Source organism: Schistocerca gregaria, chromosome 1, assembly GCF_023897955.1.
Source record: "Schistocerca gregaria isolate iqSchGreg1 chromosome 1, iqSchGreg1.2, whole genome shotgun sequence".
Taxonomy (NCBI): Eukaryota; Metazoa; Arthropoda; class Insecta; order Orthoptera; family Acrididae; genus Schistocerca; species Schistocerca gregaria.
In genome coordinates this window covers 187,001,917-187,026,088 of record NC_064920.1, presented here as the reverse complement: position 1 = coordinate 187,026,088, position 24,172 = coordinate 187,001,917, and the positions used below count along the sequence as shown (strand labels likewise).

General features: G+C 38.9%; 1 protein-coding gene across 2 annotated transcripts in view; it reads right to left on the bottom strand.

The window, feature by feature from the left end:
- LOC126336429 (protein dopey-1 homolog) overlaps positions 1-24,172 on the bottom strand; it is a 341,808-nt gene that overhangs the window by 294,265 nt on the left and 23,371 nt on the right. For both annotated transcript variants that reach the window (XM_050000134.1, XM_050000125.1), the window contains exons 2-4: positions 19,840-19,918; positions 3,648-3,738; positions 418-604 (exon numbers count right to left, since the gene is read on the bottom strand). In XM_050000134.1, coding sequence (XP_049856091.1) covers positions 418-604; positions 3,648-3,738; positions 19,840-19,895 — 334 coding nt within the window. In that variant the 5' untranslated portion in view covers positions 19,896-19,918. The remainder of the gene's footprint in view (positions 1-417; positions 605-3,647; positions 3,739-19,839; positions 19,919-24,172) is intronic.

Below are 24,172 nucleotides of genomic sequence, written 5' to 3'. Positions count from 1 at the left end.
GGAAAATAAGATTACAAAATAAATTTCGAACCAGACATTGTAGATGAGAAATTGATAATTACAGTAACTATTGTCACTAGAAATGTTTTACAGCAAGCTTTATTCCCTAGCCTAGTGGGAAAGGAACAAATATCACCACATTACATAAGTTATGATTGGCAATTTTGGAGGACACTAATACAAGAAACCACTCAAAGAAACAAAGTTAATTCCTATTCTAATACAACCAACACTGTCTAGATTTAAGTACTATGTTTGCTGCTGTAACATTGTTCTTTTCTTAGAGGAACAACAGTCAGTGCACCATTTTATGAACATATACAACATGCTTTTGTCCATAAATAATAAAATCTAACCAGAATAGTTATATCACAAATTCAGTGCAGGATGAATCTGGAGGAAAACTTGCAGACTTACCAGCACTATAAATGAATAGTTCATGGCTTAAACGGTTTGTTCCCATGCATTTGAATATTATATCATAAGTCTCAAGAGCTTTTAAATGAACACCTGAAGGCAGTGCTGGATGCATACACTGTGCAAGACGCTTACTGATTTTTATACGCCGTGGAATAACTGGAAATTTCATATAATTCAGCAGCACCTGAAAAAAAGAAAGAGACAGAATGAAATAAATGGAAAAGTCCAGCATTCTTACAGTGATAATTCAGAAACAATACTACTAAATGACAATGTTAACTGAAAAAGGAGGCTATAAGCTAATAACACAAAAAAGTAAAACAAGGTTACCCGAATACAGCCCAATTAACAAAGGTAATTCTAAGAGAATTAGAATGTGATATGAGAATCGGAAAGCAGCAGACAGGTTTGTATATTTGGGCAGCATAATACCTGATGATGACAGAAGTAAAAAGGATATAAAACGCAGACTGGCAACAACAAATAATTCCAACCACTGACATGTGGAAGAATAGTGACAAACTTCGCTCCACCACTTCTACTAGAAGCTACAATTCTGTTGCTACACTTTGTTGTACTTTCAGTAAACCAGCTAAAAACTGTTGCGGTGGTACCAACATGGGACTTAATTGCCCATGTACTGCGTGATGCACTGCTTCTTGCAACACGGCTACCCCAATTCCTGTGACACTTAGGCTGTCTGCTATTGAACATAACAATCTTATTAAAACCATTCTCTTCTCAATCATGTTTTATCGATTTCATATTCTATCTAAGTCATTGTTTACTACTCCCATGGTATTCTTTACATGATGTATCAGTTTCACAGTTAACTCTCATACTACCTGAGTGTTATGCAGTACATCTTGTTCCAGATTCATCAGCTGCGTAGTATGCAACTCCACAACTGTCCTATCTTCATCCGCTGCTGCTTGTCATTGTCTTAATGTGTTGGTCAACTCTTACTTTTCCATCTGCCTCTAACCACCTGTGTTTCCTACATATGTAAGTCTGTGGTGCCATGTCTACATACAACATGATGTGGCTATTCCTTCAACACAGCTATACATAACTTGCTGGTCTGTCCACAGGAACTTTATTTAAATCAGTGGTGGAAACTTGGTGCAAGCTAAGCCCACAAAAATAAGATGAAGCACGCACTGGTTTATTCATGATGGCATACCAGAAAATTCCAATCATTTTCCTGGAGAGGCACTGGACGATGCAATAACAGATGGCTAGTTAAAGAAGGACAGGTCTATCTCTTCTTGCAACATCAACATCAATCTGTTAGATTATCGTCTATGGGTTCACCTAATGCAATTTCCATATGCTATAGACATTTATGATGCAAAAACACAACAAAATGTTGGGAGAACCGATAAAAGCTTTTCACAAGTTTGCAAAAATCCAAGGTTTGTATACACAAAATGAGACTTTGAAGACTGTCCTTTCGTTAATAACAAGTGCAGATTTTATATACATTCATCATTATGTCCTTTTTCCATCTTCCGGTGGTGTGTAAAAGTATTTAGACTCCACGCCATACATCTGGTATGATCATATGAGTCAATGCCTTGTATTATTTGCATGTGTTCTTAAGTTTGTATGACATGACTGAAGTTGAACAAATGTGGGTTAAATGTGGATATATTGGTGTAAGGTGTCAACCAGGACTTGCATTCATCCAGATGCATGAAGTAAATCTTCTAAAACCATGAAAGTTAGCTGGTAGACTGTCTCTTAGAATCAAACCAAAATAGTCCTTGTGTCCCCAGGATGGCAGACTGAGCAGCCCCACCAATGCGAAACAGAATGTTGTGATTTTGTTCTTGCATGTTGAGTAGTGTTGCCACCCTGTCAACTCTTTGAGCTGACACTTAAAAAAACTTGAAAATTTCTTTTTACTTCTAGTGCAGAAATTTGTAAACTTGTTTTCTAACAGTTCTATAGAGGTTGATAGATTAACATACAGGAAAATAATGGCCATGTCCTTCACCATCTCCAACAGTTACTTGGCCATATAAAACTTGATACGGTCTCAGCAAGCCATTGTGAGGTTTAGGCTGAATAGACAAAACATATACTAGTATGCAGATTAAGCTGTGCTGGGGGAGACGTCATTCTCAAAACTGGTGACAAACATCAGCCACACACTTTGCAGCCCTGTCTCATGTTTGAGTTGATCTAGTGAGCGGGTAGAGAGGTATCTGAGGAAATGCGACTAACTCTGCACACAGGCTGTTGAGTCTGTTCATTTGTGATTGTAAACAATAAAGAAACAAACATTTATGGATTCTGTCACATTGTAGGATGGTACCAAAACCACTGCCAAGCCATGGGAAACAGCATATTTATTACAAACTGCATGACAAGCAAATAAACATAAATCACGTAGTGACTGCAAGGACCACATTTAGTACCGAAGACACTTGTCCATCCTCTGCTGGAATATTGCCAGGTAGGATTGACGGAGGACATCGAAAAAGTGCAAAGAAGGGCGGCTCGTTTTCTGTTATTGTGCAATAGGGGTGAGAGTATCACTGATATGATACGTGAGTTGGGGTGGCAGTCACCAAAACAAAGGCGATTTTCTTTGCAGCGAGATCTATTTATGAAATTTCAATCACCAACTTTCTCTTCCAAATGCGTAAATATTTTTTTGACATCCACCTACGTGGGGAGAAATGATCATCATAATAAAATAAGATAAATCAGAGCTCGAATGGAAAGATTTAGGTGTTCCTTTTTCCCACATGCCATTTAAGAGTGGAATGGTAGAAAAGTAGTATGAAAATGGTTCGATTAACCCTCTGCCAGGCACTTAAGTGTGAATTGCAGAGTAACTATGTAGATGTAGATGCAACTGAAAAGTTTTTGCAACAGGAAATATATCTCTAACAGATGGCATGCAACTAATCATAGTACACATACCCTGTATTAAAGTCACTTGAATAAAACTGTAGCACACACAAAACACCTGTAGCCTTGCATCAAGAGGAAAACATCCAGCAAAACTGACTATGGAATCACTGAAAAACTAGTTGACATAAAAGTTTTCTAAGTATCATAATATATCATAATGTAAAAAAAAATCTATAAGGAGAATCCAATGTTTCAGCCATGGGTTTTTCCTGGATATACTTAGAAAACTTCTATGTCAACTGATTCTGGTTGTGGAAGCCTATCCAATTATACTGAAAAACTACTTTATTAATTTAACTTACTTTATTCAGCTTCCCAAGAGCAGATATTAGATCTGCCCACTCACTAGTATATTCAAAGTTTTTCAATGCTTTGTCAACAGCAGAAACATACCTACAAAAATAAAAAAGTAAATAAATGAATACAGAGTATATCAAATTTATCACCATTATGGTATTAGTACATGACAATAGAATAATTATCACAACTAAACAAAAATAATGTTGCTGCAATAGAGCAAGACTAAGTTTTTGTATTTTCCCATTTACTTTTCAAATCCCAATAAAGTTAATGACAAATTACAATTTTTACTGCACCATGTATGAAATGGTTTTTCTGTTCCATTAATAACCCAAATCTGGAATAAAAGACTATTCATAAGTTGTAATTAATTTATTCACTGTATTTCTTTGTGTGTCTGCCAATTTATAGGTGAGAACATCTTTGCAAAACTGTACCAGAAATGAATCACACTTCAGATCTTATGTTCTGTTCTTTATACACGCTTGATCATGCTATTGCCCACAAGTTGAAGTTAACTTCATTCAATAGTCACAATAGTACTTGCAAGACAAATTCTTCACACAGAAAATATACTTTCTCGGTGTATTATCAATGAAACAAAACCTTTCACATGCTTTAGAAGCATCTGATCTAATATGGCATCTAATCAATTATGAAATACCATTTCTGGCCAATCCTTACCTTCAGGAGGTGAAATGTATACCTATTATCTCCAACAGAAACATTTTAACATAGAAGGGACACACTACTTTCCTTCCATAACTAATAGGTCCTTCGTCAGGGGGATAAGAAGGATATGTCAGGGAAAGTTAACAAGACACACATCAAAAATTATGACATTCCCAAATCCTTGTTCCTTCCCCAAGATTTCTGTACCTGCAGTCATTCCCACCACAAAAGCTGCCCCATGTATCCACCCACCATGACTTAACTCCAGCCCATCCACTGGTAAATCTTACATCACCAAAAGCAGAATAACATGTGAAACCACATGTCATTTACCAATTAACATTTTCATTGTACAGTTTTTTAGTGTACAGGAATCAGCATCACTAAGCTAACTGAACACATGCATAGACACAGAAGAGCTTTTTATTTTTATTCATTCGTTTATTCAGCATAATTACGGCTTTTGACTTTTCACACTAATTAAGACCACAAAAGTAGCTTCCTTTCTGATTGCACTTCTGGCAAAAAAGTTATTCTTGTAGCCGGAGCCCAAGGATTTTATTAATAATATCTTTTGCACTGTTTTCCATAGAAACTTTTATCCCTAACACATATTTCTTTATACCCAGTCAAGAAGAAAAATGAAAATTATCATACATTTAGCTTCAAAAATTTTTCAATATAATGAAATACTTCCTTAAACATTTTCCATCCCCTAATTCACCGCCCTTGGGGTTTGTATTTTCAAAAACAGTGAAACACAAATCTTTTTTTTTATTTTTAACAGAGAAGCCAAACACAAATTTTCATAGATTGAGCTTTGAAATGCTTTCATAACGAAATAATTTCATAAAAAATTTTCATCCTGTATTTCACTACTTTGGAAGGTAAAAAAAAGGTCAAATATCAATTTTCATAGCTGTAGCTTTAAAAATGATTTATAAAACACACACACATTCACCCACTATTTCACCTCATTAGAGCTAAACCGCCAAAATGCTGAAACTTGAATTTCTTTTATTTCTGGCAGAGAAACTAAACACCAATTTTCGTAGTTCTGTCTTCAAAATTGTCTTAATTGTGACACATTTTCAAAACACCTTTCATCCCCTATTTCACCCCCTTCAGGGAGTAATTTCAAACAGTGCCTTCTTAAACGATTCCCACAGTATAACATCAAAACCCTCTCCAAATTTCAAGTTTCTATCCTTAGCGATTTGGGCTGGACGGTTATGAGCCAGTGAATCACTCTTGCCCTATTTCCCTCCTTAATGTTTGAACTGTTAAATACAGAGAAACACGCCATATCTATGTGAAAAACGAAATACAAATTTTAAAAGATTTAGCTATAAAAATGCTTTACAATGAAATATTTTCATACATTTCATCTCCTATTTCATCCCTCTAGGAGCTGAATTTTCAAAAACAGTAAAATGTGTAATTTTCTATTTCTAACAAAGAAGCCAATTACAAATATTCCTAGATTTAGCTTTAAAAATGCTTGTACAATGAAATATTTCCACAAAAGCTTTCAGCCCCTATTTGCCTCACATATGGACTGAATTTCCAAAAACAATGAAACATGTATTTTTTTATTTCTAACCAAGAAGCCAAATTCAAAATTTTATAGATTTAGCTTTAAAAATACTTTTATAATGAAACAGTTTCATAAAACACTTCATCCCCTATTCCATTCCCTTAGTGGATGCATTTCCAAATACACTAAAACACACACTTCTTTATTTGTAAACGAGAAGTCAAATATCAATCTCCACAGATGTAACTTTAAAAATGCTTTAGTAGTTCTTTAATAATGATTTATTTCCAAAAAAGGCTTTTACCCTGTGAATTATACCAATTTTTGTAGGTCTAGCTTCAAAACTGCATTAATAGCAACATATTTTCAAAAAACCTTTCACCCACATTTCAGCTGCTTAGGGGTGGAATTTCAAAACAATTCCTTCTTAAACGATGCCTATAGTACAAGATTAACAGCATCTGCAAATTCTGGGCTTCTATCCTTAGCGGTTTGGGCGGGTGATGATTAGGCAGTGAGTGAATCAGTCACCTGGGATATTGCCTTTTATATAATAGAGATTTATTCCTGGGACTTACAAACATTTCAGGAAAATCTAATGCTACAAAAATGCTTATAATGTAAAACTTTATCAAAGCTGAATGCGTATAATTTGGAAATATGCCCTAACCGTACAAGTATTTTAGTCCAGATGCATTCAATACACTTTCATATGCTAATATTTTTGTATAAACCTATACATGCCTATTGCGGAAACAGCACGCAAATTTTAAGACTTCATTAAAAATTCATTGTGTAATGTCATAAAAGCTTACACAGTACTGCTGTATTACAAATACAGTAGTTATTCAAGATTCTACAAGGACACTGCTTTTCACACAACGAATGTACAACCTTGCCAACGCTGTTAAGTGGTGCAAAACCAAGAAAAGAGGTTACTCGCAGCTTGATGCTGCGGGTGTGGACATCAGACCATGCCACTCTGCACAACAATGAACAAGTGATGTGCAATGTCAGTATATCTAAGGAAATGGTTCGTTTGTGAGCACTCTGTCCTTTGGCGTGTCTTGCTTTCGATTATTATTGGCATGCCCGAGTGCATAATCGAACATTGTTTCACACATACAAAGACTCTGCTGCAATCTGTGCAGTGAAAGAGGTGGTGGTCTATTAACCAATGGTTTTACCTGGTAAGGCAGAAATGCACTACTACCAGCATTATTTTCTATAAGTTTCAGTTGACTAGTTAAAGTAAAAACATGATGTCAAACAAAGAGTATGTATTGCTAACACTTAACAAAAAGCTTAAGGTAGTTGGGATGAGTGGGAAAGACAAACTTCCTATGCCCAAGATAATGTTGTGTTTCAAATGTGGTAAAACACAAATTTATGATACTTTTAGAAACAGGGATAAAATATGGGATTAACGGATGAAAACAAACAGGCAAAGACGAAGAAGACGGGAAAAAGACGAAGAAGACGAGAAATGAAGAAATTAACGAGATAGTGTGGAAATGGTTCATAAGTGCACGAGCAAAAATCTTACCTTTGCTTGGGCCCATGTAGCAGACTGAGGCTCTGAAAGTCTCTAAAGAAATTGGAAGTACGGAGTTAAGGCATCAAAAGGATGGGGTTTGACAGTTTAAAAGTAGGAAGAACATTGTGTGGAAGGAAGTGTACGGGGAAATGAGATTTTAAAATGAAAATGTAGCAACAGAATGGAAGACAATATCGTACAACCTAACTGCAAATTATGACCCGAAAGAAGTGTTCAGTGCCAATAAAATGTGTCTGTTTTATAGGGCAATGCCTTCAAAATCTCTGCCAATTCAAGGTGAAAAATACACTGCCAGAAAAATGTCCATGGGAAGTCTCACTGTCTGCTGAGTTAGGTGAAATGGAGAAGCCACTGCTGACTGGAAAGGCAGCAAAACTGCATTGTTTCTAAATCATGGCTGGGCTCTTTCATTGCAAAAATGAAAAAAGGAAATTACTGATTTCTCCTTTTCCTAGACAATGCAACCTACCACCCAAAAGTCATATTATCAAATACTGTGAAATTGGCTTGGTTCCCGCCAGGTTCAACCAATCTCTCAAAACCCATGGACCATGGTTTATTTACACATTCGAGTCCCTTTATAGGCGATAACTGATGCAGTCTCTTTTCTTGGTGTTGATGAAGCTGAAAGTGTATTTTCTTTTCCACGGTCAGTTTCTGCCCTGAATGGAGTCAACTGAATTAGATTGGCAGTAAGGGAAATGAAGCCCAAAATTGTTACTCAGTGGTTCAACATAAGGGGATTTGGAGGTCAAGAACAAGATGCTTCTGTGGCCACTGAACTTTCAGAAAATGCAGCAGCAGTTGTTGATTAATTAAAATGCAAAACATTTAATGTAATGCAGATGACTACATTCTAAGTGATGACTTCCTGCCAAGTCACTTCACTCTCACTTTAGCAAGAGCTTTAATAGAAATTCGCAACACAGAAGATGATCAGTAAAACAACAAAGGAAGAAAAAGAGCAAAATAATGTCTCTAGAAAAAATTAATACACCTTGAGAAGATACTGCATAAATAAATGATGTTATGCAATTTATAGCACACACAAATTTCCTCAATCTGCTGAAATCATCATATAGTGCAAAAAATTGTATAGGAAAAACAATTTTGAACATGAAATTCAAACAAGTTTCCCTCTTGATATGTTGCGAAAAATGTGAAACGTGAAGCAAATATACATGGAAATAATATGTATATACATACAACAATAAACAAAAGTAGAGTAAAAATACGGAAATACCATATTATTTATCAATTAGAAAAAACAGTCACGTAATTTATTTTACAATATACAGTAAATGAACATCTACTGTGTAGGATTGAAGGTACTTAAATATGTACATAATTACAAATTTATAATTTTGTATATGATACTTGACAAATTTTAAGTAGCCTGGTGAATTTTTTGTAATCAGAAAACTTGTCCTATTTGGAAAATTATTTTAGTCCCATGCAATTTTGTTTTGAGCAAGTTTTACTGTACTACAACTATTTTCCACCCCTACAAAAATACTATATAACCCCTTCACAAATTACCCAACTTTTTTTTTTCAGTCTACTGACTGGTTTGATGCGGCCCGCCACGAATTCCTTTCCTGTGCTAACCTCTTTATCTCAGAGTAGCACTTGCAACCTACGTCCTCAATTATTTGCTGGACGTATTCCAATCTCTGTCTTTCTCTACAGTTTTTGCCCTCTACAGGTCCCTCTAGTACCATGGAAGTCATTCCCTCATGTCTTAGCAGATGTCCAATCATCCTGTCCCTTCTCCTTATCAGTGTTTTCCACATATTCCTTTCCTCTCCAATTCTGCGTAGAACCTCCTCATTCCTTACCTTATCAGTCCACCTAATTTTCAACATTCATCTGTAGCACCATATCTCAAATGCTTCGATTCTCTTCTGTTCCGGTTTTCCCACAGTCCATGTTTCACTACCATACAATGCTGTACTCCAGACGTACATCCTCAGAAATTTCTTCCTCAAATTAAGGCCAGTATTTGATATTAGTAGACTTCTCTTGGCCAGAAATGCCTTTTTTGCCATAGCGAGTTTGCTTTTGATGTCTTCCTTGCTCCGTCCGTCATTGGTTATTTTACTGCCTAGGTAGCAGAATTCCTTAACTTCATTGACTTCGTGACCATCAATCCTGATGTTAAGTTTCTCGCTGTTCTCATTTCTACTACTTCTCATTTCCTTTGTCTTTCTCCGATTTACTCTCAAACCATACTGTGTACTCATTAGACTGTTCATTCCGTTCAGCAGATCATTTAATTATTCTTCACTTTCACTCAGGATAGCAATGTCATCAGCGAATCATATCATTGATATCCTTTCACCTTGTATTTTAATTCCACTCCTGAACCTTTCTTTTATTTCCATCATTGCTTCCTCGATGTACAGATTGAAGAGTAGGGGCGAAAGGCTACAGCCTTGTCTTACTCCCTTCTTAATACGAGCACTTCGTTCTTGATCGTCCACTCTTATTTTCCCTCTTGGTTGCTGTACATATTGTATATGACCCGTCTCTCCCTATAGCTTACCCCTACTTTTTTCAGAACCTTGAACTGCTTGCACCATTTTTTATTGTCGAACGCTTTTTCCAGGTCGACAAATCCTATGAACGTGCCTTGATTTTTCTTTAGCCTTGCTTCCATTATTAGCCGTAACGTCAGAATTGCCTCTCTCGTGCCTTTACTTTCCCTAAAGCCAAACTGATCGTCACCTAGCGCATTCTCAATTTTCTTTTCCGTTCTTCTGTATATTATTCTTGTAAGCAGCTTCGATGCATGAGCTGTTAAGCTGATTGTGCGATAATTCTCACACTTGTCAGCTCTTGCCGTCTTCAGAATTGTGTAGATGATGCTTTTCCGAAAGTCAAATGGTATGTCGCCAGACTCATATATTCTACACACCAATGTGAATAGTCGTTTTGTTGTCACTTCCCCTAATGATTTTAGAAATTCTGATGGAATGTTATCTATCCCTTCTGCCTTATTTGACCGTAAGTCCTCCAAAGCTCTTTTAAATTCCGATTCTACTACTGGATCCCCTGTCTCTTCTAAATCGACTCCCGTTTCTTCTTCTATCACATCAGACAAATCTTCACCCTCATAGAGGCTTTCAATGTATTCTTTCCACTTATCTGCTCTCTCCTCTGCATTTAACAGTGGAATTCCCGTTGCACTCTTAATGTTACCACCGTTGCTTTTAATGTCACCAAAGGTTGTTTTGACTTTCCTGTCCTTCCGACAATCATATCTTTTTCGATGTCTTCACAATTTTCCTGCAGCCATTTCGTCTTAGCTTCCCTGCACTTCCTATTTATTTCATTCCTCAGCGAGTTGTATTTCTGTATTCCTGATTTTCCCGGAACGTGTTTGTACTTCCTCCTTTCATCAAACAACTGAAGTATTTCTTCTGTTACCCATGGTTTCTTTGCGGCTACCTTCTTTGTACCTATGTTTTCCTTCCCAACTTCTGTGATGGCCCTTTTTAGAGACGTCCATTCCTCTTCAAATGTGTTGCCTACTGCACTATTCCTTATTGCTGTATCTATAGCGTTAGAGAACTTCAAACGTATCTCGTCATTCCTTAGAACTTCCGTATCCCACTTCTTAGCGTATTGATTCTTCCTGACTAATGTCTTGAACTTCAGCCTACTCTTCGTCACTACTATATTGTGATCTGAGTCTATATCTACTCCTGTGTACGCCTTACAATCCAATATCTGATTTCGGAACCTCTGTCTGACCAAGATGTAATCTAATTGAAATCTTCCCGTATCTCCTGGCCTTTTCCAAGTATACCTCCTCCTCTTGTGATTCTTGAACAGGGTATTCGCTATTACTAGCTGAAACTTGTTACAGAACTCAATTAGTCTTTCTCCGCTTTCATTCCTTGTCCCAAGCCCATATTCTCCTGTAACCTTTTCTTCTACTCCTTCCCCTACAACTGCATTCTAGTCGTCCATGACTATTAGATTTTCGTCCCCCTTTACATACTGCATTACCCTTTCAATTTCCTCATACATTTTCTCAATCTGCTCATCTTCAGCTTGCGACATCGGCATGTATACCTGAACTATCGTTGTCGGTGTTGGTCTGCTGTCGATTCTGATTAGAACAATCCGGTCACTGAATTGTTCACAGTAACACACCCTCTGCCCTACCTTCCTATTCGTAACGAATCCTACACCTGTTATACCATTTTCTGCTGCTGTTGATATTATCCGATACTCGTTTGACCAGAAATCCTTGTCTTCCTTCCACTTCACTTCACTGACCCCTACTATATCTAGATTGAGCCTTTGCATTTCCCTTTTCAGATTTTCTAGTTTCCCTACCACGTTCAAGCTTCTGACATTCCACGCCCCGACTCGTAGAACATTATCCTTTCGTTGATTCTTCAATCTTTTTCTCATGGTAACCTCCCCCTTAGCAGTCCCATCCCGGAGATCCGAATGGGGGACTATTCGGGAATCTTTTGCCAATGGAGAGATCATCATGACACTTCTTCAACTACAAGCCACATGTCCTGTGGATACCCAACTACTAATACAAAAAGCTATATGCCTTGTAATCCATTTCTGAATGTGCTCTATAGAATGACTCAAATGACCTGAATGCCTGCAGCACCACACAAGCCATTCAGATCTTCTCACCCATTAAAATTTCCCAGAATTTCAGAGACAGAAGCTTCCTATCCAACGGATACTTGTGTACAACCACTCTCCTAGATTTATTCTCAATTAACATGTTTTTCCCATTTTTTCCTCTTTCCTCCTAGTTCTTAATCACACCATTTATTTCACTTCTATTTCTCTTCTCCTGATTCTATCTTTATATTTCACTCCATCATCTCTGGGCAGGTTATGCTCATTTCACAATAATCCCAACAAATGTGACATCATTTTGATGTCACGCACAATATCGACGGCCACATGACTGGCTATCAACTTTGTGACGAAGAAGAATTTATGAGAATTACTTCTTCTCGATTCACTTGCAGCAATTTAAGCTGTCATTTTAAGTTCCTGTCTAACCACACATTTGGAAGTCGCTACATATCAGAAATAAGGATACACATGTTTGTGAGAAGAAAAAATACAAATTTTATTGCAGCTCATTTTAGTCGCAGCATTCAAAGCTGAACACTTAGTTTCCGATCTAATCATACACTCAAAAATTGCTACACATTTGGAAATACAAAGCCAAATATTAGTGAAAAGGCACAATATAAATCATTTCAGTCACAGCAATTAAAGCTGTATCTTAGGTTCCTGCCTAGCCACACCCTCAGGAAACACCACACTTTCGAAAATAAACAGTGAAATATTTGTGACAAGGAAGAGTATTAGTGTTAATGCTAGTCATTTCACTCACAGCAATTTAAAGTGTTCTCTTAAGTTCCTGACTAACCACACATTCGATATGCGGCACACATTAAAAAATAAACAGGCCAAATATTTGTGAGAAGGAAGAATATGAATTTTATTGTTGCTTTTTTTAGTTGCAGCAATTTGAACTGTCCCCTGCGGTTTCTGCCTGACCACATCTTAAGAAATCACTAAATATTTATTTCATCCCTCATTCTCAGATCAGACGAATGTAAATATTGCAGGACATACTTGTATTATATTCATAAGGAAATAATAGAATGTGTTAACAATGCTAACATGAAAAAAATGCATGTAACAGGATGCAAATCAACTACTTTTGATTCCAGAAACCGTGATATTATTCATTATGCTAGCACTTAACCATGTCTTGGTCGTCATTGATGCATTATTAAGTGACATTTAATGACAATGGTGGTAAGTTTTCAATGCTCCATTACTTTGAAACGGCATACTGCATATCACAAAACAAGTTAGTTTCGTTCTTAATTTGTAAATTATTGACAATAATAACTCATTCCAAAGAGAGCACTCTTATATGAAGGTATAAGTTGCCGATAAATCAATATGTGACATTTCATTACAGCAATAATTATAATAAAACATTCCAAGATTTTTTTTTATATAATCTCTGGTATGCATGAAATCTTGTGAGATGTTCGTATCGAATGCTAACTAAAGTTGACAGCCTATCAAGCACTCATTGATATTGTGTGTGACATCAAAAAGGCATCTCATTTGCAGAAATTGTTGTGAAACAAGTAGTACCCATGCTTACCAACGTAATATTTTTGGCTTCTCCCTTTTATGTGTCCACTTTCATAATTGTCTCCCCCCATCCTCACAAGAGATATGTCTTAACTTGGAGTCTGAGTGACCTGCTCCTCAAATCCAAATCTCCCCTGAGGAAGGAACTAAGATTTCCAAAAGCTGGGATGGTAGTTTTGTCTGTCACCATACTTAGAATTTCACCTCCTGAAAGTAAGTACAGGCCAGCCATTCTGCCTTCCAAAATTGAGTCAGAAAAGTTGATCCCTGACATCTGCAGTGGGCTGGGCATGATAGCTTCGAGGGACTACCTCAACTAATAATGTGATGCAATTTTGTAAACATCTGTATGGCATCACTTCATTGTCAAACGCCCATAAAATGGCTACTGTTTCTGCCTGCAATCATTAGCGCTTCGTAGTTGAAAGCCGGCAATAGTGCTGCAATCAGTCGGGGACCTTCTAAGAGTGCCTCAATGCAGTGTTTGGAATAAACTTAATAACAATAAGTAAAAATATTTAATTGTGCAATCTTAGTAAAGAGTGGAAACAAAGTTGGAAGTCCACTGACCTAAGGTATTTGGACAACTATACATAAATAAAACCTGTGACAGTGAAATTAATTGCACTTAAATCTAATTAGACCAGTAGGAAGTGCACTTATCATGACATGAAGTTACCCAAATAGAACATTGGTACCATCCATTCTCAAGTATATATTAGCTCTGTTTTCAAATGCCAAAAATACAAGGGAGATGGGTTTAATGAACTGTTGGTAAAGAGATTAGTAAATACAAGGCATAAGCTCACATAGGATAGGGATGGCAAAAGAAATAAACAATGACCTTTCCAAGGAAAATATCATGGCAATCAACATAACTGATTTGAGGAAACCTCATAAAACAAAAAGATGAGTGGCTTCACAAATGTTTGGATCCCAGTCCTCAAATCAGACAGCATCAGGGGCCAATCAGCACACTGTCATGGAGACAGTGCTCCAACTGTGGCCTACAATGAAGTTTTGGTGGTGAGCAATTTTTGGTAACAGTGTGACATATTAAACAGTATCACAAACATGCAGACCTTTCCAGATGAGACAACTGTCTGCCACTACAGGTTGGCACATCTAATGTTCTTATCCAGACATCAACAGTATATTCAGTATGTTACATGGATTGTGTCTAATAGCAGTACCTACAGGTATTATGTCACAATGATGAGTGTGTTGCCAAAAAGCATGAGACGACATTCGAGTAAATGAATTTCGGTAGTGCAAGAACCTAGAAACAGAAAGCATTTCTGTAAGATGTCATGTCCTTATGACGGAAACAGGTGACTGTATATTTATTCTTTTCTGAACATACTTTACTAGAGAGAGAGAGAGAGAGAGAGAGAGAGAGAGAGAGAGAGAGAGAGAGTACAGCACAATATCACTTTATTTATGAGAGTCAATTCACCTGTTGGGAAACCTGCTGTGCTCTGTATCAAGAGGTAGCAAAAGCAAAACATCACATGAAGTAATCTGATGATGCCTTACCCAGGTAAATGCATTGTTTTTGAACCAGTGAAGAGCACTGTACAACCTGGTACAGTTTTCTAATATTGAGCAAAAGAGTAGGTTCTATTAATTGTCAGCACTTCACTTCAAACATATGGCAAATAATGGTACACTTTACGAAAATGAAAGCAAGGGATGGAAAGAAACACCAGGTGCACACTCACTGTTTATCCCTTCGGGCCTCAATCAGCATGTTGGAGAGGCTGTTTGAGCAGTTGTTGAGGGAAAAGATGTAACCAACTACCGATTGTGGTCACATTGGAACAAGCAATGCCTATCATCTGAGCTATGAGGTCGTACTTGGGCCCTTATGATGACCGGCAGAGAAGATTCAGAAGGCCAACCTTACACACAGAGATTCAAAGTATACAATTTGAAGCATTGTTCCCAGAACTGATCATAACCCTCTTGCTCTCAGTCAAGTGGAGGGACTGAACGAGAGACATTAAAGACTATGCTGTGAATTCCTAGACATGCACCGTTAAGTTGAGAACTGTGGGGTACCCCTAAATGGGACAAGTGTGCATTACACTTCAGATCACATGTGGGGTGCACTGAAGGATTATTTACTTTAAGCAACTTTCAGGATCACATGTGGGGTGCACAGAAAGCTTTTTTTACATTAGGTAAATTGCCATAAAGTCCAGATAATGATAGTCATAGGAAACCCGGAACAGTCAGTGTAAGGTCCAAAAAAATACCCCCTAGAGGCAATAGTATTAAAATCCTACTGACTAACTGCCATCGCATTCATAGCAAAGTGGCAGAGTTTGGAGCAATCCTAAAAAGCTGTGGAGTTCACATTATACTAGGTTCAAAAAGCTGAATAAAACCTGAAATTAAAAGAATGACATATATGGGGAAATTTAAGCATGTATGGGAAGGATGAGCTAATGGTAAATGGAGGTGATATACACTCCTGGAAATGTAAAAAAGAACACATTGACACCGGTGTGTCAGATCCACCATACTTGCTCCGGACACTGCGAGAGGGCTGTACAAGCAATGATCACACGCATGGCACAGCGGACACACCAGGAACCGCGGTGTTGGCCGTCGAATGGCGCTAGCTCCGCAGCATTTGTGCACCGCCGCCGTCAGTGTCAGCCAGTTTGCCGTGGCATACGGAGCTCCATCGCAGTCTTTAACACTGGTAGCATGCCGCGACAGCGTGGACGTGAACCGTATGTGCAGTTGACGGACTTTGAGCGAGGGCGTATAGTGGGCATGCGGGAGGCCGGGTGGACGTACCGCCGAATTGCTCAACACATGGGGCGTGAGGTCTCCACAGTACATCGATGTTGTCGCCAGTGGTCGGCGGAAGGTGCACGTGCCCGTCGACCTGGGACCGGACCGCAGCGACGCACGGATGCACGCCAAGACCGTAGGATCCTACGCAGTGCCATAGGGGACCGCAACGCCACTTCCCAGCAAATTAGGGACACTGTTGCTCCTGGGGTATCAGCGAGGACCATTCGCAACCGTCTCCATGAAGCTGGGCTACGGTCCCGCACACCGTTAGGCCGTCTTCCGCTCACGCCCCAACATCGGGCAGCCCGCCTCCAGTGGTGTCGCGACAGGCGTGAATGAAGGGACGAATGGAGACGTGTCGTCTTCAGCGATGAGAGTCGCTTCTGCCTTGCACGTCCAGCACGAACGCTGGTCCAATTGAGGTGCCAGGTGGAAATGGCATGGCAAGCCGTTCCACAGGACTACATTCAGCATCTCTACGATCGTCTCCATGGGAGAATAGCAGCCTGCATTGTTGCGAAAGGTGGATATACACTGTACTAGTGCCGACATTGTGCATGCTCTGTTGCCTGTGTCTATGTGCCTGTGGTTCTGTCAGTGTGATAATGTGATGTATCTGACCCCAGGAATGTGTCAATAAAGTTTCCCCTTCCTGGGACAATGAATTCACGGTGTTCTTATTTCATTTTCCAGGAGTGTATTTGTCATGGTAAACAAGAAACTCAAATCCACTGAGATAGAAATAAAAAATGCATGTGAGATTCTCTGGTCAATACTCAGTATTATGACTATGCATAAAATTACGATTAGATCCTTCTATTGGCCACCATACTCACCTCCATAAGTAACCGAAAACTTCAGACACAACCTATGTTTACTAGTGCATAAACACCCTAATTGTACTGTCATCATTGGAGCAGACTTTAATCATCCAACATCAATCCATAAAATTAAAATTTTGTAAGTAGTGTGATAAGCTGTTCTGTAAAACATTAATAAAAGCATTTTCTGAGAAGTAACTACATCGTTTTCAGCAGCCCACTCATGATTTAAATACACTGGATCAAATAGCAATAAACTGATTTCACCTCTGTGACAATGTCTACATAGCAACTGGTATCAATGTTCATAAGGCCGTCGTAGTAATGAAGATTACCAAAGTATAAAGGGCAATTAAAACAAGTAGAAGCATTTACATTTTCAGCAAACTAGATAAATAGACAGTAATGTCACATTTCACTAAGGAACTGCAAACATTTAGTTCTGGACAGGAGCATGCAGTAGAACTGTGGCTTAGGTTTAGAAGAATAGTTGACCATGCACTTGATAGATATGTACTTAGTAGAACAGTTCATGATGGGAAGAACTCTCCAAGGCATACAGTCACTCTAAAGAAGCCTCTAAAGGAACTGAGACTACTGCACAAGACACATAAAACATAACATATGGCTAGAGATAGGGAGATGCTGAATGAAATGTGTTCTGCTGCCAAGAGGGCAAAGCTTGAAGCCTTTAATGATTACTGTAGCAGAATACTATCAAATGATCTCTAACAAAATCCACAGAAATTATGACCGTAGGTGAAAGCTGTTACTGGTACCAAAGTCAGTGTCTAGAGACTCATGGATAAGACACACAAACTGAAACTGAGGGTAGCAAAAGAAAAGCAGAAATGTTGAACTCAGTTTTAAAATGTTCCTTTAGAAATTAAAATCTGGGGATATCACCGAGTTTAATTCTCACACCACTGCAGGCATGAATGATATAGACATTCGTGACAGTGATGCTGAGAACAGCTGAAACTGCTAAAACTGAACAAAGTTCCAGGGCCCGATGGAATCCCTATCAGTTTCCATAATGAATTTGCAGCTGAGTTAGCTCCTCCTTTAACTGTAATTTTCTGTTGACAACGTGAACAAAAAACTGTGCCCGGTAGTTAGAAGAAGGCACTGGTCACACCTGTCTGCAACCAGGGCGCCAAAATTGTTCCACAAAACTACTGTCCAATATCTTTTATATTCGACTGTTATAGAACTAAGAACGTATTCTGAGCTCAAACATAATGAGATATCTAGAGCAGAATTCTGGAAACTGCAATCGTGTAAAACCCAACTTGCACTTTTCTTACAGGGTATCTTGAAAGCCACGGATCAAGGCAAACAGGTGGGTGCAGTATTTCTTGATTCCTGTAAAACATTTGACTCCGTATCATATGTGCATTTATAATGAAAACTATGGTAGGAAGGAGTATTAAGTGTAATTTGTGACTGGATCAAGGATTTTTTGGTGGGGAGGATGCAGTACAGATGTAGAAGTAATTTTGGGTGTGGCTCAGGAAGTGTTTTGAGACCCTTGCTTTTCATGTAGAATATTAATGATCTTGCAGACAATATTAATAATAACCTCAGTCTTTCTGTAGACGAGGCAGCTGTTTGTAATGATGCAATGCCTAAAAAAAGCTGCATGACTATTCAACCATTTCTGGATAAGATTTGAAAGTTCTGCAAAGTTTGACAAGTTGCTTTAAATGTTCAAAAATGTATAGTTGTGCATTTTGATAAACAAAGAAAATGTAGATTATTATGACTACAGCACCAACAAGCCAAAGATGGAACCGGTCAATTCATACAAACACCTGGGTGTAACACTCTGTATGGATATGAAATGGAACAATCAAAAGACTCGGTCATAACTAAAGCACACGGCAGATTTTAGTTTATCAGCAGAATACTAGGGAAATGCAGTAAGTTTACAAACAAGATTGTTTACATATCACATGTGTGACCCATCCCAGAATATTGTTCAAATGTGTGGGACCACAACCAAATAGAACTAACGGGGGATATTAAACATATACAGAAAAGCGCTGCATGAAAGGGCACAAGTTTGTTTGACCGACAAAGGAGAGTGTCACAGAGATGTTGAAGAAAATGAACTGGTGGCCAACTGAAGACAGGCAGAAATTATCCTGAGAAGGCCTCCTTACGAAGTTGGAAGAACTGGCTTTAAGTGATGCTAGGAATATACTACAATCTCCTAAGTATCGCTCATGTGAGGCCCATGAAGACAATAATAAAGTAATTACAGCACACACAGAGGCATTTAAACATTCTTCCCATGCTCCTTACAGGAATGGAATGGGAATAGGTCTTAATAACTAATACAAAGGGGATTACCTTCTGTCATGCACTTCATAGAGGTTTACAAAGTACGGATTGTAGATGTAGATGTAGATATGTATATCATGTACGTGATTCACACTTCGTCATTTTTCAATATGAAAGTGAACTATAATTGTAAACTGACTATGTGCATCACAGTCAGAGGTCACTATTATGCTCAATGGAACACGCAAATAACCAATCAAACACACTCATAGTAACAGTGATAACATTCTTCCCCTTAAAGACTACAATATAAATATTTTTCTTACTGTGTTATTAATACTTACACTCTGTACTTTGAGTCCTTCATCAGTTCATATTCTTCCATAGCAATAGAACCCATCCTGAATAATTTTGTTGTGTCAGCTGAAACAAGTTTCGTGTTTCATTGCGCCATTGGACTTATTTAAAAAAAAAATTATCAAAATGAAATGTCAAGAGAAATACACTTATATACTGAAATAATGATATTTAAGATGGAATAATCTGCAGCAAATTGGAAAGGAATGTTACACTCTGGAGTAAGCCATCATCTTTTATGCCAACCATTTTTATAAACAAATTCATGTAAGAGAGTAAACTATTTGCAAGCAAAATTTCATAGCCAAAATAAACATATGCTAGTTACATTAATATATATGAACAGAACACTTAGTACAAAATAACTGTCTTACAATGAATTTAATACCTTTCTATAGAGGCACCCAAAAGTGAATAGGTTTGATTTGACATTTTAGTGGTTGAAGCCAATAAATAAGTTGCTCTAACCTATCTCCACCTCATCCCTGTATACTGCCACAAACAGCACTTTAACCCCCCACCCCCCACCCTTAGCCTGCTGTCCCTCCTCCTCCCCAACCTAGCCTCCTCCGTACCCCCGCCACCTGGTTGCCTCTCCCACTGTGTGCTGCTGTTCGCAGCCAGAGATTGTGGTTGTGTGTGTGTGTGTGTGTGTGTGTGTGTGTGTGTGTGTGTGTGTGTGTTTTATCTATTTCCGACAAGTCTTGTTGGCTGAAAGCTCACTTTCTGACAGTCTTTTTTGTCATGTCTATCTGTGACTCAGCATCCCTGCTAAATATTGAGTAGCAGCTATCCTTTTCATAATATTGTTATATGAATTCAATGCACAGATCATACTGCATTACCTCTTCTTACAATCAAGAAATGATGTGGCTGTTCACTGTTTCAATAGCAGACACTTACAGTATCATCATGCCATTTTTAGATGGAAAAAACACTAGAAAGTACTGCCTGTGACATCTTGGGTCTTGTGATAACAACACAAGGTACCCATGCACCTTTTTAACTGTCATGTCATATGTGACGTAGATGGCGTCCTCTACATTTTTTGTTTTAATTATAGATGATTTTGAGATATGTGCTACATGGGACATCCAATTCTTGTGGGGTTTCTTTTCTTTTTTTTTTTTTCCTTTTTTGGGGTGGGTGGGTGGGGGGGGGGGGTGGGGGGGGAGCTGGGGGATTGGGGATGGAGAGAGAGTGCAGTACTTGGTGCACGATTGTGTTGGGGGATTGGGGTGAGACACAGATACCTGCTATGTGTTTTTCTTTTTCTTTTTTAATATTTATTTGTTGGTGTGTATATTTACACTTAAGCATTTGTGATTTGTTGTATTTTTACAATGGTTTTCCTACATTTTGTTTTGATTTTTAAATTATTTGGTATGGGTTAGATCTGTTTGCTTAAGTTTTTCTTATTACTACTACTACTACTACTACTACTACTACTTTTGGCAATATTATGAAACAGACTGCTACTCACCGCATAGCAGAAATGTTGAGTCACAGATAGACACAACAAAAAGACTGTCAAACAATGTCGTTATGCCCAGCTGGGACTCAACATCTCCACTATAAGGCGAGTAGCAATCTATTCTTTTCATAATATTGCTTTATTACATCCCATATTTTCCATTATTTTATTACTATGTTTTATTTTGAGCCTCTCCTTCTATTTACTATTTGTTAAGAAAGTCCTATGTGTTTTAATCACGAGTGTAATTAATTTGATATTAATACACGGGGTGATGGTATACTTACATAGAGGATTGATTAGATCATGTTGTTTACTATATCTATACATACACGGAGGGGAGACTGCTTCGTTTGTGTTGTTCCTAGGTTTATAATACAACAGGGAGATGACCCATTGGTGTACAAGGAGGTGAGCAATAATTAGTTAAGATCATGTTGTATTTTAGATCTATACGGTTTGAGGTGTGTTCATTATCTTAGGGAGAACAGTCAGTTGCGCTCTTTGCCCTTCTAAACAATGAAAGATGATTGTGACATTTAATGAACACTTTTATTAATAGTTAAGTTTCACACCGCATATTGTCAGAGAAATGCTTTATTATTATGTGCAGGTAATACAAGGTACAAGGGCGCAGCACACCCGCAAGACAGGATGAAGGGTTTCGCATGTCCACCTGCTATGGGCCACTTGTTCTTCGATGCTGCAGCTTGGAGGTGTGTTGCAGACATCTAAGAGCAGTACTCATAATAACAATAGTGATGTCATAAAAGCAAGAACAAAAATGTTTTAAGAAGTTTTGCTTGTCAAAATGTGTTCTTGTTGTTCATGATATTTGTTTCCAAACATTTGTGACATGATTGCAAGATATTACCGTAGCATACATATCTGATGACAATTGGTGAAACGTGTAAAGATGCTTACATACATTGGTGTTGAAACAAGAACTATTGTTGGTCAATATGTAAAAATGAGAACGATTCCAGCAGTCTTTCAGCTTCTAACACTGAAGACACTACTAGGGCCATCGGTCCCTTTTTTCATGAACTTGAAACCTGCACAAGGAGTAAAAACAAACAATGGAGGAGACGACACAGGACAAGAAAGACACAGACAAGAGACCAGACAAAAGGAATTAAAATCACACCGAGTGTGACAGTGGTTGGCTGAGCCAATCACCAAGAAACGCACTAAAAACCCCAGTCTAAAATCATAGGCCAAAGGCCAGATTCAGCACAAATAAAAAAGGACAAACACTTAGATCAAGCGATAAAAACCCCCTGCATGAATAAAACTAATAAAACTCAAAACTACATCTGCCGTCGCAACATCATCTGATAAAAGTGCAGGAAGCTTATCAGGCAGCGCAAATGTCTGCCAAAGCACAGTTAAAAGTGGGCAGTACAACAAGATGTGGACCACAGTCACAGCTAACCCGCAGCGACATAAGGTGAGTCCTCGCGGTGCAATAAATAGCTGTGAGTTATCCAGGTGTGGCCAATGTACAGCCAGCAGAGGACAACTGAGTCCTAGCGAGAGACCCACAAGGAGGAGCGCCACACACCGGTAGCCTCCTTGATGGCCCAAAGTTTGTTGTGTGAAGGCAGGGAGCACCATTCTTCACCACAGGTGCGAAGTACCTTCTGCCGCAAAATTGACCTGAGGTCACTCTCCGAAAGGCCAATCTACAAGGCTGGTGCACCGACAGCCTGTTTGGCCAGCGTGTCAACACATTTATTTCTCGGGATGCCTACATGACCCGGGGTCCACACAAAAACCACAGAGCGGCCGTAATGGGCAAGAGTATGGAGGGACTTCTGGATGGCCACACCAGATGAGAGAGAGGGAAACACTGGTCAATAGCTCGTAAACCGCTCAGGGAGTAACTACAGATAATGGTCTCACCTGAGCAGGAGAGTATATACTCTAGGGCACTGGAGATAGCGACCAGTTCAGCAGGAATGAGTATTGTTCATAACGATCCGCTAGAGTAAGAGCATAACCGACATGACCAGCAACCATCAAACTGTCAGTATAGACAACATAACATCAGAGCCTTGAAACGTGACAAGGATTGAAAGAAAGCAGCGGCAGAGGGCCTCAGAAGGGACTGAGTCCTTCGGGTCCTGTGCCAAATCGAGTTGAAGGCACGGGCGGAGCACACACAACGGGGGTATTCGCAGAGGGGCCCAGAAAAGAGGAGGTAAACAGAAAACCTCAAGCCCAGAGAGAAGAGCTCCGATGCGAATCGCAATCGTCAGCATACAAAGAAGTTGAGGCAGAATGAGATTTTCACTCTGCAGTGGAGTCTGCGCTGATATGAAATTTCCCGACAGATTAAAACTGTGTGCCGGACCGAGACTCGAACTCAGTTTTGAAGGAGTGTGAGTCTTGTTAGGGTAGCTCAGTTTGTGGAGCACTTGCCCGCGAAAGGCAAAGGTCCCGAGTTAGAGTTTCGGTCCGGCACACAGTTTTAATCTGCCAGGAAGTTTCAAGATGAGACAGACGCTCCCACTGCTGCAGCAAGTCCATTAATTGCAATCAAAAAGAGGCAGGCACTTAAGACAGATCCTTGCAGTAACCCATTCTCCTGAACTCGGGAGGAACTATGGGAGGCCGCAACTTGCACACGGAAACAACGAAGCGACAGAAAATTTTGTATGAAAATCGGGAGCAGACCCCAAAGACCCCAACCATGAAGCATAGAGAGGAAGTGATGTCGCTATGTAATCTCGTATGCTTTCCGCATGTCAAAAAATATGGAGACCAGACGCTGACGACGGGCAAAGGCCGTACAGATGGCAGACTCCAGGCACACCAGATTATCAGCAGCAGAGTGCCCATTA